The 15,471-nt window shown below is 37.9% G+C and overlaps 2 protein-coding genes across 3 annotated transcripts; both read right to left on the bottom strand.

Moving 5' to 3' along the window:
• Positions 1 to 645: 645 nt before the first annotated feature.
• On the bottom strand, positions 646 to 10,370 carry LOC113306408 (mediator of RNA polymerase II transcription subunit 16-like). Its single transcript, XM_026555354.1, has 16 exons — positions 9,581 to 10,370; positions 9,373 to 9,441; positions 8,728 to 8,816; positions 8,264 to 8,376; positions 7,693 to 7,794; positions 7,013 to 7,103; positions 5,655 to 6,251; positions 4,908 to 5,529; positions 4,650 to 4,729; positions 4,408 to 4,490; positions 3,581 to 3,817; positions 2,906 to 3,083; positions 2,158 to 2,660; positions 1,694 to 1,870; positions 1,183 to 1,560; positions 646 to 1,053 (listed from the first exon to the last, which is right to left on the bottom strand). Exons 1-16 carry the CDS (start codon positions 9,931 to 9,933, stop codon positions 898 to 900), a joined length of 3,828 nt encoding a protein of 1,275 aa, XP_026411139.1. The 5' UTR covers positions 9,934 to 10,370; the 3' UTR covers positions 646 to 897.
• Positions 10,371 to 10,696: 326 nt separating this feature from the next.
• Positions 10,697 to 15,013, bottom strand: LOC113306418 (DNA-directed RNA polymerase II subunit RPB7). Of its 2 annotated transcripts, XM_026555362.1 has the most exons (8): positions 14,811 to 15,009; positions 12,646 to 12,801; positions 12,400 to 12,565; positions 12,263 to 12,313; positions 12,078 to 12,143; positions 11,931 to 11,999; positions 11,093 to 11,169; positions 10,697 to 11,009 (listed from the first exon to the last, which is right to left on the bottom strand). In XM_026555362.1, the coding sequence occupies exons 2-7, from the start codon at positions 12,759 to 12,761 to the stop codon at positions 11,104 to 11,106; spliced, it is 534 nt and encodes a 177-aa protein (XP_026411147.1). In that variant the 5' UTR covers positions 12,762 to 12,801; positions 14,811 to 15,009; the 3' UTR covers positions 10,697 to 11,009; positions 11,093 to 11,103. The 2 variants fall into 2 exon arrangements, with proteins under 2 accessions (XP_026411147.1, XP_026411148.1); XM_026555363.1 differs by lacking the exon at positions 12,263 to 12,313 and having other exon boundaries at positions 14,811 to 15,013.
• Positions 15,014 to 15,471: the final 458 nt, after the last annotated feature.

Below are 15,471 nucleotides of genomic sequence, written 5' to 3'. Positions count from 1 at the left end.
ATCGATGCCATGGATATCTAACCACTTTCTCGGATTGCAACAGGTAGAGCTAGACTATGATATCCAGCCCAGTCATGACGCCATAACGTATGACCTGGAATGAACTTTAGACCAGTAACACAATTTTGAGTAAAATCGACGTGTATAGTAGGCGCCGGTATTCTTTTCGGTTTCATTTTCCTCGTATAGAGTTCCTGGGAGCCTTCATTTTTGTGGACTAGTTTTTACAAAGAATTATAAAGAACAAGCGTAAGATTTTTGTTTAGAAAAATTAGGAAGGGAGTTGGGTGGTGTGAGTAAAAATGGTTGAAGTGTGAGAATCTATAGTTTTTGAAAGTGAGAGTAGTGGGAAATTCATCCCTTGGTGCTTCTTGTTCAGCCGCCACGTGCAAAAGCTCGTCGGTTCATCCATGCGGCTGACCAAAATTCTCAATCTGCACATTCCCATACGAATTGCCCTACTAAACAAATTTACACATTCTACTACAAGGAAGCCTTTGTCGAGTAAAAAACCAAAGGAAAATTTCAATCCTATTCTGTTGTTAAAACATTGTTTTTCACCGAGTCTTTCAAGCGCTTTTAAATTATCTTATATCCAATTAGAAGATTCTTTGGAGCAAAGGTCCAATGCAATTGATTTTCAAATACTGGAGATGCCCTTATGCTTTTGGTTCATTGACATAAGAATGGAGATGCCCTGATGTTTTTGGTTCATTGACATAAGAATGCATACTCTGAACTCTGAAGTACAAAACTACAACAGAGTATTATCTACTTTCTACAAAGGTTAAGCTTTTGATTAGAGTATTATCTGTTATTGTTATATGTACAAAAACACAATACAGATAGATGTATACCTCCAACTGTGGATTTCTTCAAACTAGTTGTAGGTTATATCTAAACAACTCGAACCCAAGTTCCGCCGCACATTGGGCAACCATAAGACCACCGACTTATCCACCATGCCTCCCGCTCGTTGTGACTACTATTTGGTTGGTTGGAAGCACCGCCTGCGGGAGCAAATGCTGAAGTTTGACGCAAACATCTAACACACTGCATCGTCAAAAGAAAACCTCCAAATTAAGTACAAATAAAGAAACTGAGAGAAACAAATTTAACAAGAAAGCTAAACAATATGGTTAAAATAAAATAGAAGAAAATCCTGTTGGCGCAAGACCTTACCTTGTACCAAACACCTTCTAGACCTGTTTTCCATACAGCAGTGACAACATCACGTCGGGATCCCATAATACCTAAATATGCGCCCAACCCCACTGATGTTTTCAAGCCAAAAGCAGCGTCTCTTTCAGATAATCTACGCTTCCTCGGCCAAAGGCTCTGAGTTTCAGATAACATATCATAATCATCAGATATATTTGTCTCAAATAAGTCTGATGAATTTCTCAGCTTGGGCGTCTCATCCACGTGGCCCGGATCATCAGTATTCGACCAAGAGCCACCAAACATATTACGTCTGTGCCACTCTTCAGCTGGAGGGTGGAGCTCCAACTCACGTAGCAGCAAACCAGCAGCATCTGCACCCCTAGGCCGCGGCATATTCTGTGTTCATGATCCCAACACATGAAAAACCAGATTAATAACAACAAATAATTATAATTAAGAGAAGAATTGCATAAATAATAGATCTCCATAATAATTTACAAGATCTTACAAAAATCATTCATAAGAATACCTGCATATGTGGGCCTAGGGAAGCTTCTACAACTTCAGGTAAAACAGTGTAGTTCCCGTCGATATAGTGCAAACATATCTGAATATTGCTGGCCCCAACCTGAGAGACTGGCAAAGGGTGTGCAAGACCTGCTGTTCGTCTACAGAGATCCATAAGTATGAGGAAAAGCACCTTTACCTGAAAGTCACGAAGACATTTGCAGAAGTTGTTAGCCAAAGTTACAGTTTCTAGTTCAATAATTCTGAATTAATAATGAGTCCATTTTATCAGAGATCAATGTTTATTGCTATTAACACTGCCTACCTTAAAAGCCTCTAAAACTCTAAAAAAAAGAAGAAGAAAAAATCAACTCAATGAGCAAGCCTGAAACACTCATTGAACTGATGCACGAGACAGCTTTCTCTAGGCCGTTCGTATGAAATTTCTGCAGAGCAAGTTGAAAAAATGGATATATCGTGTCCTACCTCCTCAAATGTGTATCCATGTCCAGCATTGCCAGAACCTATTCTAAGTGAACGGCTTAAAGGACCTTCTTCGACTCCCTTTGATCCAGGATTAAGCTGCCCAGCTCCTGATGCTGGTTTTGCAGGCACCCCGTTCATCTCTTCCACCTTCCCAGGAAGACTAGATTGAGACTTTTGCATACTTAGCTCAGGATTCCTCTGTGCAGCCGCTGCTGCTGCTGCCGATTGACGAGGTAATTGTCTTCGCCAAAAGAAAAAACAGAAAAGCAGAAGTTGGCATAACCTATGCAGGAAATGGCTATCTCCAATGAGCCTGACAGCAGGTGTTCCTGGAAAAGTTCCTGTATTGATGCTTATTGGCATAAATGGAGATGGTCCACTTATAGGATTTGGTGAGGAATTGGACGTCCCATCAGCTGTGCTACTAATCTTCGCAATAGCACCTTGAACCCAAGCTTGCATTTGGGGGTTTCCAGTGGAGCTTGTCGTGCCAGTTTGACCTCCTGCAAAGAATTTAGACGCAGAAAACAATCAAATGCAAGAAAGGGAAGAATCAATTCAGTACCAATCTTCCAGAAGCATCAGATACATTTCTTAACTACACAATCTTTTTATTTTTGAAGCCAGTTTGCTACACAATATAAAGAAAATGAGTTTGTCATCTTGTACCAATGACATGCCTGAAAAACAGCTCCATAGTTACAAGTACAATGTGTAATAAAAAAACAAAAGAAAAGGTAATGCCGACCCTGAGGTGTAGAAGGAGATGCAGAGCTATGTGTGGGACTAGTAACCATATTACGATTGCTTCCAGTGCCTGCAGTGGCTCCAACAGTATGACTTGCCAAGGTACGACAAAAGCTTGCATAACGCCGCAAGCGTGTAATAAAATGTGACGAGAGATCAAGTACAGAATCAACATAAGCCTGCGCATTCTAATAATCAGAACAGCTTGTTGTAACGGAAAGATTCTAAGAAATATGCGATAAAAAGAGATATTAAAGAGAAAAGCAGCAAGCAGAGGCAATCTCGTTTGGCCAACTGATAGAAGCCAAACTTGGCTACAGCTGAGCTGTCCCTATGGGCCCATGGGACAAGCTTGGACATAGAGCTCTTTTGGGTCCCTTATTTCTATTAATTGAACCAAAACTGGTGGGGGGGAAAAAGGTATTTTAGCTTCCTAACATTTCAAAGAGCATTCATGAAAATATCTTTTCTTTAAGAGTTGCTTAAAATTCAGAAGTTTCTAATCAGCAGCTAGCTTAGTTATATCTTATTACTACCACACTTTGTTTTCCGGTCAATCCACCTTCGACCTTTGAAATGGGCACAACAGCAAATTCGAAGCATCAAAACTCTACTCCTATGCGTTACAGGAATGTGAGAAAGATTATACATTTCAAAGCAATAAATAAAACCAGACCTGAATGCTTCCTACTAATGCTGGATGAACAGACATTGCATCGGGATCAATGCCTGATAACATCTCACCAGACGCTTGCCAAGGCTGAGGTACTAGAGTTGCAGGATTCATGAGAGCTGATTCAATCCCTTTCCCTAACATATCCAGCAACAACCTCGCCTGCATATCCAGAACCAGCGCCCTGACTTCTTGAGCATTTGTTCCTTCAAGCAGCCTACACTTTATCCTATCTAAACTCTGCAAAGGAACTACGAAAACAAGGTTTAGTTCACCACTACAGTACAAGTTGCTCAAGAGAAGGTGATGCTGTATATATTCAAGGTCTAAGGAGCAAATTAACTACAGTGATCTCTTACAACATTTAACAAAAGTTAGCTGAAAAGAACAAATATTCATGCATAAATATGAAACATTCTCATTTGATGAAATTACCAAAGATAAATAGCAGCCCTTCAGTTTTTTTCCTAATAACTTGCATAAACTATTGGTATGCTAGATAAAACATTCTAATTTGATCATCATCCAAATATATATAGTACGATTTATTGTCTAGATAAAACAACCCTTGCTTACTCAATTATGTTCCTATTAAATAATATTAGAAAGCAACAGCAAAAGGATGACTACATAAGAGCATTATCCACGGTAGCAGTATTTTAATCATATTCAGCAACAAATAGCATAAATAACAAAAATATAGATAAAAATTTGTTACAAATATCACGTTTCAGTTTATTACAGTATCGCAAAAATACAGATAAAGTCTTCGTTACAAAATATCACATTTCAATATATTTAGAGAATCGCAAAAGGAAACAAATACGTACAGGGCCGTGCTGTTGCCGACATTGACTGGAGGAAAGAGAATGGAAATCCGCATCCAACACAGCAATCACACTGTTCAATGAGACTACAAGAAAGTAAACAGATATGAGATCTGCGAATCTAGTTGGAAATTTGGAAACTCAAAAAATATATAAATAAAAAATACACGAGTAAAACTAACTTTCAATATTGATATCTTCCTAAAATTATCCAGGGGAAAGTACTATGAAAGAATATTTCTTACCAATGCCATCTTCTGCCGCACTCTGTGTACATCCAATGGCGTCCCACCAATCAACTCCTACCAAAAGACTCCACCAAAACCTGCCATAACCAAACCAAGATTAAGCAAGCATATCAAAGTAGACTAATATGGTAAAGGCATTGGGAGTATAACCACCACTGCAGGTTCAAAACCCCCCTACACAAAAACATGCCAACAACTTAACAAGTAACAAAAAGGCAAATAACATGTGTAACCAACCAATTTATATTCAAGTACCTATCTGCAATGGCACGTTCCCATGTTGCCGAGTTTAATTTTGCTTGACTGCTAGGGACAGCAGGAGGAAGAACACGTATTATTTTTAATATAGTATGATCGTTTCTGGTGTCATGGCAAACAGAAGCCAAACAACAGCTAGTAGACGAGAATGCAGGAGCAGTGATTGCATTCACAACATTCACATGGTACTTATCAACTGGCGAAAAGCTTGCACCAGAAAATATGTGGACCTCTCCGTGTAGAAATGCAACAGCAACCTCACCTCCATGAGCAGAAAATACAACTCGAGCTAGTGTGCGAACATCACTAGGCAGATCAAAGGGGTCAAAGTTGAGCCTGTTTGTCTTCTCCATCCAAGATTCAGATGCACTTCTATCTTCAGGTGTAGTAGATGCTGCTGCAACTATCTGGGAACCTTTCAATTCCTTCATTGGAGGTATGCTTTTGTTGACTCTGGTAACCCAAACTGTTTGCATGGGAGGTTGCCCTCCAAAACTGGATGTAGGGTTTCCAAAAATTGGGTGAAGCACAACAGGTTGAAGAGAAGATTCCCAGCATTGTACTCTCCATCCTGTAATCGATGGACCTTCGTCGGGATCATATGGGGACATGTACTGTCCTGCAAAAGTACAAGTCATCATTCTCTATGTTAGTTTGAGAACAAATGACGACATACTTTCCTAAGTTCAAGAAACAACTTGACGCATACTCCAGTTATGCAAACAAATATGAATAAATAGGTACCTTCAACTATCACAACAGCTATAACTGATCCACCATGTGTAGGATCAAAAGCAACTGCGGTCACGCCAGATCCCCAAGTAGTAGTCGCCGCTGATTGAGCTGCAGCCTCAGGACTCACATAGGCAGAGAAATTTGAAACAGGTGAACAATGAAGTGGTACTGTTTCATTGAACTCTTGCGCCGTACGCTTCTTCCCTTGCTTTCCTTCAGCTGTCATGTACTCTTGCCAACTTAACAAATATGCTGCCAAAGGGGCAAACCCTGTCCAACGAGGAGGATTCAGCAATGGTGGGACACCAGCAGTTGTACTTGTCTTAGCAGTTGCCTGAAACCCATTACCAGGACCAGGAGTGACCTCCCAGACAACAACAGTAGATGGGTTGACAATTGGAACACCAGCTACATGCATGGTACCTGCCTCCGTTATGATGGCATCAGCAGCCATGATACCACTTGGTCCAGCGCCAAGCAATCCCTTACTTGTTGTAAACCACTTTGATGTTGCACCATTTTGAGAAAGGGGCCACTGCGACCAGTGAAGTTGAACCGAGCCCGAGGAGAAAACAGAACACACACAAAGGAAGTTTGGCCATCTATCTGAGATTGTTAGAACCAAAAAGGCTGAATTAGTAAGGATCTCTAGGTGCAATTCTGATCTGGACTAAAAACTTAAACCACAAATACAGAGGAAGGCCAGCTCAAAAACCTATGAATAACATGTCTATGAGCAGGTATCGAAACAGGTACTCAGACACGTAATACAATCAATGTAACATGAAGTGAATAGATCTACATACTGCATCCTAAATCTCATGCTGCAGAAGTAACCATGAATAAACAACATAAAAACATTCAAGTATTTTAGACGAATGGCAACAATCAAAACTAGAAACCGCTTTAAGTAATAGAGTAAATGTGTAATACCAATACATATTCAGAAATAATAAAATATGCATTATGTATAAAGATAAACATAACAGAGATGACAACATAGTAATTAATTCAACTCTGTAACACCAAGCGGTTAACATATTTATAAGATATAATGTGTGCGCGAGTTACAAGTTTTCACACAAATGAGGAGCAAATCCACATATGACAGGAAAATAATATCAACAGCTAAACGACGTGTACACCTCTTTCTGCTCATTTACTGCTCTCAAGCTCAAGTGAACTTTCGAAGAATAAATTTTTTATTTTTTTTAAAGAAAAAGCAAAAGGCATTTCCGGCTTGCAAGTGCTTCACGGCAGGGTTTTAATGTATACGAACCCACCTGTTCCATCCCACTCAATAACTAAACTGGCAGTTGCGAAGAGTTCTGCATATTTACTATAAACACACAGCAGAAAGAACAAACCTGAAGATTGTGGCTTCTGTGAAAGAAATTTTTCTTCTAAACTTGATTTAGAGTTTGCTGGAGTGCTGGAAGTTGAGGAGATCCACCTATACTGATTTTGACAATAAGTAAAACTGAAGTGAAATTTCTTCAATAGCATAAAATAGAAACGTTCATATAAACAAAGCACAATGCACAATGAAGTTTGTTGATAGGTAATGTCCGCATATACTCATCAGCAGGCCATGGCTTGCAAAAGATAAAACATGGCCTTTTTTTAACATATCCTCATACACCTAATAGCATTACATTAAGGATTACACGAATGCCAAATGCCTTATGTTTAATTTCCTGGGCAATACAATCGACCATTTTGCTAGAGATTCAATTTCTGGTGAACTGAAAGAAGACATATCCATGCACCTTTGTCCACGTTGCTTGGGCAACAGCCATGGCGACTCATGACCCCAGCGCAAATAGTTTCAGATATACGGAAACCTTCAATTTTTTCTAATTGTAGAAGTTTTACATGATATCGAAGCATAATGAATAACTTGTCCTTGCCCCTTGGACATTTAAAAGAGGCATGAGACCAACTTTTGCCATCAATGGATCAACTCACAGGAATGCATAACCAAGTTAACCAAAGAATGGAAAACAGCTTTTGCCATAATATACTATTATAATAATAAATGACATACCGAAGAAAATCCTGTCAACCATTTTGTCACAACTGCAATATCCTGTCGCCACTCATGTTCACACTCCCAGCAACTAGAATCCCTAACTAGATTAGTTGGACCCTGGATAATGGCAATAACAAACTCAATAAAGGTGAGAAGTAAGCATAAGGAAAGATACCTACTCTACTATAAAATTAACAAATCAAATCAAAGGAGAAAACTCAAAAACGTAACATGTGGTTCACAAAAACTATTACGAGTTTGCATGTAAATTACACACAAAAGCATTTACTGGCCAGTTATTTACTAAAAGGAAATGCAGAAGCGTCTTCATCGCACCTTGTCAAAAAGGGAGATATTGGTCATGTGAATCAATAACTAAGTCGTCCTAAAAGTACAAGCTGGAAAATACAAGCTACTCTTTTTATTACTCCATTTCCATTAAAAAACTCACGATCCATTTTCTATGAAATATAAATGATTTTAGAATCCATGTCGCAAAAATATACTAAAACATGCTGAATAGAAAAGTTATAGCAGATAAAAAAAAATATTATACAGATAAACTACTCTTTTATAGACAGCTTACTTTAGAAGGCTGAGACCAAATCGTTATCCTCCCATGGAAATTTGCAATGAGTAAGGCACGGGGACAAGAAACAGGCGACCATTCAATAAACTGAACTGAATCACGTGGAGAATCTGCAATAAAACAATCCCCACTTAAAATCAATTCAGAAAATAACAGTCAATATAAATTGCATAAATTTTCCTGCAGTGACTATACAACTTAACCAAACTTCATGTGAAGTTTCAGTCACCAATACGTTATCCCTACATTGCACGCTTACTTATTCTTTCTTTTTTTTTACCAGTTTGTGCTTATTAACGATGTTGTTTTTTTTAAATGATACCATAGCTAAGGAACTCCTGAGGTCGCGGGATGCACACAAAATCTAGTTATGCAAATTGCTATACTTCTCAAACATCCCAATTCACGACCTCAACGTCTTAAGACACATATACAAGGGGAAAAAGGTGAATTATAAATACCTGCTCTAACATTAAACATTGAACATTCAGTCGGCCGCTCTGGGTTCACAATATGTATGGGAATCCAGAATGGTGGATTAGCTGTAGAACTAAAAAACCCAAGAAAAAGAGAAAATTCTTCATCAGTAAACAAATAAATGACAAAAGCTCAAGAAGCCATTTCTATCGTAACGTTAAGTAGTAGTACACGATACCCGCTACAAAGCTTCATTTGTGGCCTATTCGGTAAGAGGAGTTGTCACATACAAGAATTGGCATACGCGATTAAGTTACAAGCGTTCGTATTAAAACCCTCCAAGTTCCTAATCAATAAAGGAACTAAGAAGAAATTGATTTACGTTGCTACCTTGTTGTTCCGTGGTAGGGCACAGCACAGAGAACGACAACGAAGTGTTAAGAGTTCCTGTTACTATTTATTTTTCCTTTAACCCAGGGAGTATTATCAATCTATCTAGTCATCATCTTGTTCTCGCAATTCTATCTCCTAGATTAGTATTTGTATTCTCAAATAACTGCCCCGTGATATTTAACAAACCAGTACAGGTACAGACTTGAAAATATTTAACAAACCAGTATTCTCAAATATTTGAAAATTGAGAGAGAGTGAGAAAGAGATGCTGCAGACTTGCAATTGAATACACAAACCTTGGAATTCTAGCACAAGTTTCAGATGCACAGGCAATTGCATTCGATTTTCCACACCAACTAACAGCACTGCCAAATTAAAATTTTCCAATCAATTAGAAAGGACGGACGGGATAAGGAAAATAGCGTGGATCCCAGCTATCATCTTATACTGCACGACTTCGAACTAAAACAAAAATAAAATTGAAGCGAAGAGAGCAATAATTACCTAAAATTACGACATAGTTCGGGAACACTCATTTTATGAAGCAAATTGGATCGAGGCTGTTTTAATCGTATCCGAAAAACAGTAGCTGGATTTCCAGTATCTTCTTCCATTGGAACCACTGGATCTTCTTCTTCAAGTTGTTGTTCCAATTGTTCCTCTTCTGTTTTATCATCCACTACCACGATTTCGTCTTCTTCTTCAATTTTCTCCGAATTGTTAGAGACTTGGGCAATTTTAACAACATCTACTGAAGAAGACTCTTCTTCTTGTTGTTTTTCTATTTCTATATCATCTTTAGAGTCTTCTTCTTTGACAAGAGAAGAGGAAGTGGTAGTAGTAGAAGTGGTATTCATTTGAAGAAAGAAAGAAAGAGACAGAGACAAAACAAAATAACCCTAATTTAATTAAAAAAGAAGAAAAGTGTTTGGGGTGAATGTGGTAAAGTCGTGATCAAAGAGAGACAAAGTCGTTAATGACTGCGACAGAAATCACTGTTTAAAGAAGGAGAGAGAGAGGGAAGAGATATAAATTAGGGTTTTGAGTTTGAAAAGTGAATGTTTTTGCTTGTTTAAGATTGGTGGTTGAGCTGCTGAATCTTTTTTTTCCTTTGTTCTTTGTCTGTTTTTGCTTTTATTCTTTCTAGGGTTACTTGTTTTTTTTAGACAGAAAAGGGGAAGAAGTGAAGAATCAAAACAAGTGGAAGCAAAAACTGGAAAGTTTTGCTTTTCTTGTTTGTTTGGTTGAATTTCTCTTCTTTCTTCTTCGATTCTTCGAGATTTGGGGGTAAGGGAGGGCGTTTATGATGATGGACACCATCTGCGTTATCAGCACGCTATTGGAATGATCCTAATCGAGTCCATTCAGTACACAAAATCTCCGGCCTGCCCCTTTCCGATTCTCAACTATGCAAACAGCTTTCGTTCTGCAATGGAATGGATCATAGTCTTTGTAGCAAAGATCTCGCACTAGGTTGAAACTACCAACAGTCTCAGTAATTCAGCAAAGCTAGAGCAGCTTTTGTAGGCTCAGCAGCCATTTACTGAGGCCAAAAGAAAAATCGGCCTAATACAAATTGGCCCCGAACTACCATTAAGTTCCCTAAAAACTACATGAAGAAGTCATAATCTCTAATTCTTTTTAGAGTCTGAAGTCTTAACTATATCTTAATTATATCTTGTTTACATGAATTTTAACTCCATTTGAGCAACACAGGTGCGAGTGAACAATACATATCCCTCAGAAAAACAAGAACAAATTAGAACCCATATTCTTGCAGAAGCTATATACATCTTCTTCGTACATTGAGTGGAACTAATGAAGACAAAGGAAAGAGAAGCAGGCTGTCTTTGCAAGGGTTGATAATATTCTGCCCTTTTTACTTGCAGACAAACTCCAGTCTAGCAGGTGGTCGGGAAAGGGTTCATCGATCCTGAGGCAATTAGAAGTTAAAAGCCATGGCTGACATATGAAAGCAAAAAGTAGAAACGATGTCAATTGCATTATTAGTCTCACCAATGGTTGGATTAAGCAGCCGCTCCCGGGTCGTTAATCACACCCAAGAAATCATCTTTTATGGTACCAATGCAAAACTGCAAAAAGTGTCATAATGTAACAGTTAACTGTCTGCATGGACTTGGACAAAATAAAGTAGTACGTACGACACAAAACGCAGGAAACCAAATGGACGAGAAATAACTGAGAAATACAAAAATAGGCTAATCAGACTCTGAGAGCTGAGATCAGAAAATCCTAGTTAAGTAAGCAAGTTTAGATAGCACTGAAAGGAAGTACAAGAGCCTCTTTACACTCCTTTGGTTTCTCCCCCTAAAAGAAGCAACAGTTCAGTAAATTCTTATCCTGCATATCCACTTTCCGAGCCCTTCTCTTTGTTGCTTCTCTGTAAGTCTTTAAAAATAAGGGTTACCAACCATTTTCTTTAACCCAAACCACTTAACAGTGTCCACAGTGCAACTGACAGACAAAAACTGTTTTTAATGCCAAGGATAGGTATCTATTGTGATGGCCAAGGCCAGTAGTTAACAGGTGAGAATACCATGATGCAATAAATCATGCTTCAAAAAAATTTAAAAATGATGCAATAAATCCATTATCCAGAGATGGATTCTGCAAGATGTTGTTGCTTCTATTACTCCATTGTTTCCTTAATTAGGTGATGAATTCCATTGAGTGAATTCGATATTAGCACTGGTCCACTTCATTATTAGGTGTGGTGAGAAATGAGATGCAATCTGCTTTTGCAAAGGGTAAATGAATAGTAGTAAACCCTGCACAAGAATCTAAGACCCTGTATTAGAAAGACAACAACTAAAGCAGAAGTTAGAAGACATACTATTTCTGTAGCATCAACTCGAGTTCCAATTATCTTTAGCCGTACTTCACTATCCTTTTGAATTTTAACCTGCAAGCCCATAACAACGTTTACTTAAGTAAAATCCTACAATATTTTATATGAAAATTTTCCAAAAGTTTGACTTACTGATCCATCTGAAGTTGTATAATTTGGGATATCTCCAGACTGGAATTCCATATCATCTGGTATAAGCTACAAACATGAAAAAGAAATTGTTCCATTATACACCTTATTACTATCTTAGCATTTAGCAGAGCCAGTATCTAATACTACAAATAAGAAGAGATTAATTTCTAAACAAAAACACTTACATGGTTCGACACAAATATTTGAACAGGACCAGCTTCAGCAAAAAAACCCATCTGCAAGTACTCAAAATCTATAAAGACTGATGAAACATCTTAAGCGTAAAATTGAACAGGAAACAATGAACTTCCAAAGAAAGAACCTTATTAACCATGGTCACTACAGCTTCAAGTATCTCTCCTTTAAAAGGTCTGAAAACTACACATTGGTACTTGACAGGAAACGTCACAAACCCTGTACCATCACGAATTAGCCCTTTTCCAACATTATCAACCCCCGTTATTGCCACCACGAACCCGTGACGGCCACTGCAAACAGGAGAAAACAAATTAGTTTTTACATGTGTGTGATCGTTTATGTGAGACAATGATTGTGATGTGACGAAAACCTGCAAGTGCCTTCCACATCTTTCATGAGCTTCGCGACCAACTTATCACGTAGATTTGGGCCGAAATGACGAGGATGCAGTTGCATGTTTCTTTCCAGCACTATGTGAAAAAACATATTTGACTTTTTGTTCTTGAAGGCTACCTCAGAAAGTTACCTTTTGAAACAAAATATATAGAATGTCAAGTAAACAAATGTAGAAACAAATGTTGATAAAAGTACATAAATCTTTAGCTCCACTCAACAAGTCTCCAAAAACCTAGGCTCTTAATTAGGAATCCATTTTGGTACAGCTGATACATATTAGGTTCTGTTTCTTTTCCTCTATAGAAGCTAACCACAAGCACATGCTAGGCACAGATATTAAGAAAGGGTTTGAATCACCTGTAAATAATCACTTAGAAAAGGAGCAATACACTTACTGAAACCCAAAATTGAACATCTGGATTCTTAAAAAGAACTTTCGACAATGTTTATTTAGAAAGTTTCATTTGCTTTGAAATACTCCGAATTGAACAAAATGAAACCCCTGGGGGAACTAGAAGGCTTGTCTTCATATAAAAATAAGTTCAGTGTTCCATTGTCATCTGGTTGGTTAACATCTTAACTATCTGTTTGAAGTTCTGAGAAAACTCAAGTTCATCAGAATTTATGATGTGGTTCTCTATTATTTGGTCAGAAAGTGGTATTTAGTGATGCTGGACCATTTTGTGACTCCATGAGACAAATGGTCGACCAAGATGCACCAACATGATCTACCTGAGCAGTGAAGCAAAGTAAGTAGTACAGCTCGGCCGAGTCAACCGAGTCCCCAGTAAAACTCGGCAGGTCAACGTGGTAAAATAGCTTCCAAACCTCAATATAAGTTGAAGAAACCCTAGAAACCTAAGGCTAAGAGTGGAGGCGCTACTCTTCCTCCATCTGATGATGATGGTGAATTTGAGATGGGATAAGATTAATGATTAATGCAGACAAAGGTATCGATGAAGAAGGAGATGATAAAGCTGAACTTTAGACTTTAGAGTTCAGTCTTTTAAGGATTTGGTACTAAGGTTTGGTACTTAGTTGAAGCATACTGTTAACTTTAAAGCTAGTTTTCATTTCTGACTTGCATTAGGTTTTAAAGTGTTGATTCGTTCATAAACATCTTACTTATTGAGCATTTTCAAATGATTTGCGAAACTATTCACATACTTGGAAGAAATGTGCTCAAGTTTGTGACTCGCCGAGTTACTCCGTTGGGATCAGCCAGGATCAGGGATCCAGAGCCGATCCCCGTACAACATTCAGTAAGCATTTGCCTGACAAACATAGAAAGATGGAGAAAGAAAGTACAGAGAACTTTCTTAGTCTTAAGATGTTGGAGACTAGCCGATGTCACTTAATGATTGGGTGATGATACCAGTGACCTAAGTTGGAAATTCGTCAGCACCAACTTCTTTATCGATCAAAAAAAAAAATCGGAGACTAAAATTGTGGAAAAAGAAATCATCTCTCAATTGAACACTAATAATAAACCTTGTGTTTTCCTAGTTAGATGATTCAGAATTTTGAACTCTTACAAAGGGCATGCCTAACCAAGTAGGTATTAAGATACAGGAGAGAAAGAGAAAAGGAAAACAGTACGGCATTGGTGGCTATGTTAGCTGGTGTTAGTTTTTTGGTTTACTCAGGTCTAATCAAATTTCGGACTTTGACATAATTGGGCAAGATAAAAATCACCTAACCTTAACAAACAAACAAACATTAAACACACACAACCAGCAAATCACTTAATCTAGAAATTTTGAATAATTCGAACTTCTGTTAGGAAATTCCACAAAAACTATGCGTAACAAGTGACTTTTACAATGATAGATTTGTTGCATATCTTTAACCCAAAAGAAGAAAAAAAATTAAGAATATCAAAAAGAAGCTAAATCAACCCATGTTTAAAACCCTAATCATTAACATACAATTTAGTTTAAAGAATATGAAATAATTATCCTGGATATTCAAAACCCTAGTGTATGTGTAGGATTCCAAGAACCCTAATACAAACCATAACAGAGATGAACATGAACTAAATAGGTCGCAGAGAATCGAAACAAACAGATAGACGCAATGTCAGCAAACCTAGTTTCTTCAATACCCAAAAGATTACATACTGATTATGAAGTAAATTACCTTGTATGATCGAGTGCGCGTGTTTTCTATCCAATGTGAGAGAGAGAATTCAGAATGGGTAGACTATAGTTGTAACTTGTAAGAAGAACGAACTTAAACCTGGTTTTTACGGGAGAGGGGATTATTTATAAAAGCAGGAGTCTTCTGCAAAAAGATTAAAAAACCCGGAAGTGATACGCTCACCGCCTGTTGGATCCGGCGGTGTGCATCGCAAGAGAGAATGGGTGGTCCTCTTGACCCGAGGTTAGGGGTCAAGGTATAAAAGTAGCATGACACACAGGATTTAAGACCTTTTCCACCCAATTTTCATCTTCAATAAAAAGATTAAAGTCATAAAAAAGGATGACGTGGTAAAGTGGGGGTAAAAAAATCATTTTTCGCAAGAAAAAAAAAAGATGGAAAACGAGGAACCATGCCTCGCATGACTAGTTAATGACTACTTGGAATGATTCAAGGATAACTTGATATATAAGAAAATTGATTTCCCTAATTCTCATTCTTTTTTTTCATATTTTTCAAACGCAAAAACGAAATAGCTAGTTTTGAGTGTAAATTTGTGAATGGTGGTGTATATATCTTTCAATTTGTTAAAGGGATTTGTTTGTTCTTCTCACTATTGTAGTCACAAGCCAAGTTGTTGATCCGATTTTCATCAGCAAAC

The sequence above is a fragment of the Papaver somniferum genome, chromosome 1 (assembly GCF_003573695.1).
Source record: "Papaver somniferum cultivar HN1 chromosome 1, ASM357369v1, whole genome shotgun sequence".
Taxonomy (NCBI): domain Eukaryota; kingdom Viridiplantae; phylum Streptophyta; class Magnoliopsida; order Ranunculales; family Papaveraceae; genus Papaver; species Papaver somniferum.
Note: the sequence above shows the minus strand (reverse complement) of the source record. Positions and strands in the feature narration are given on the sequence as shown.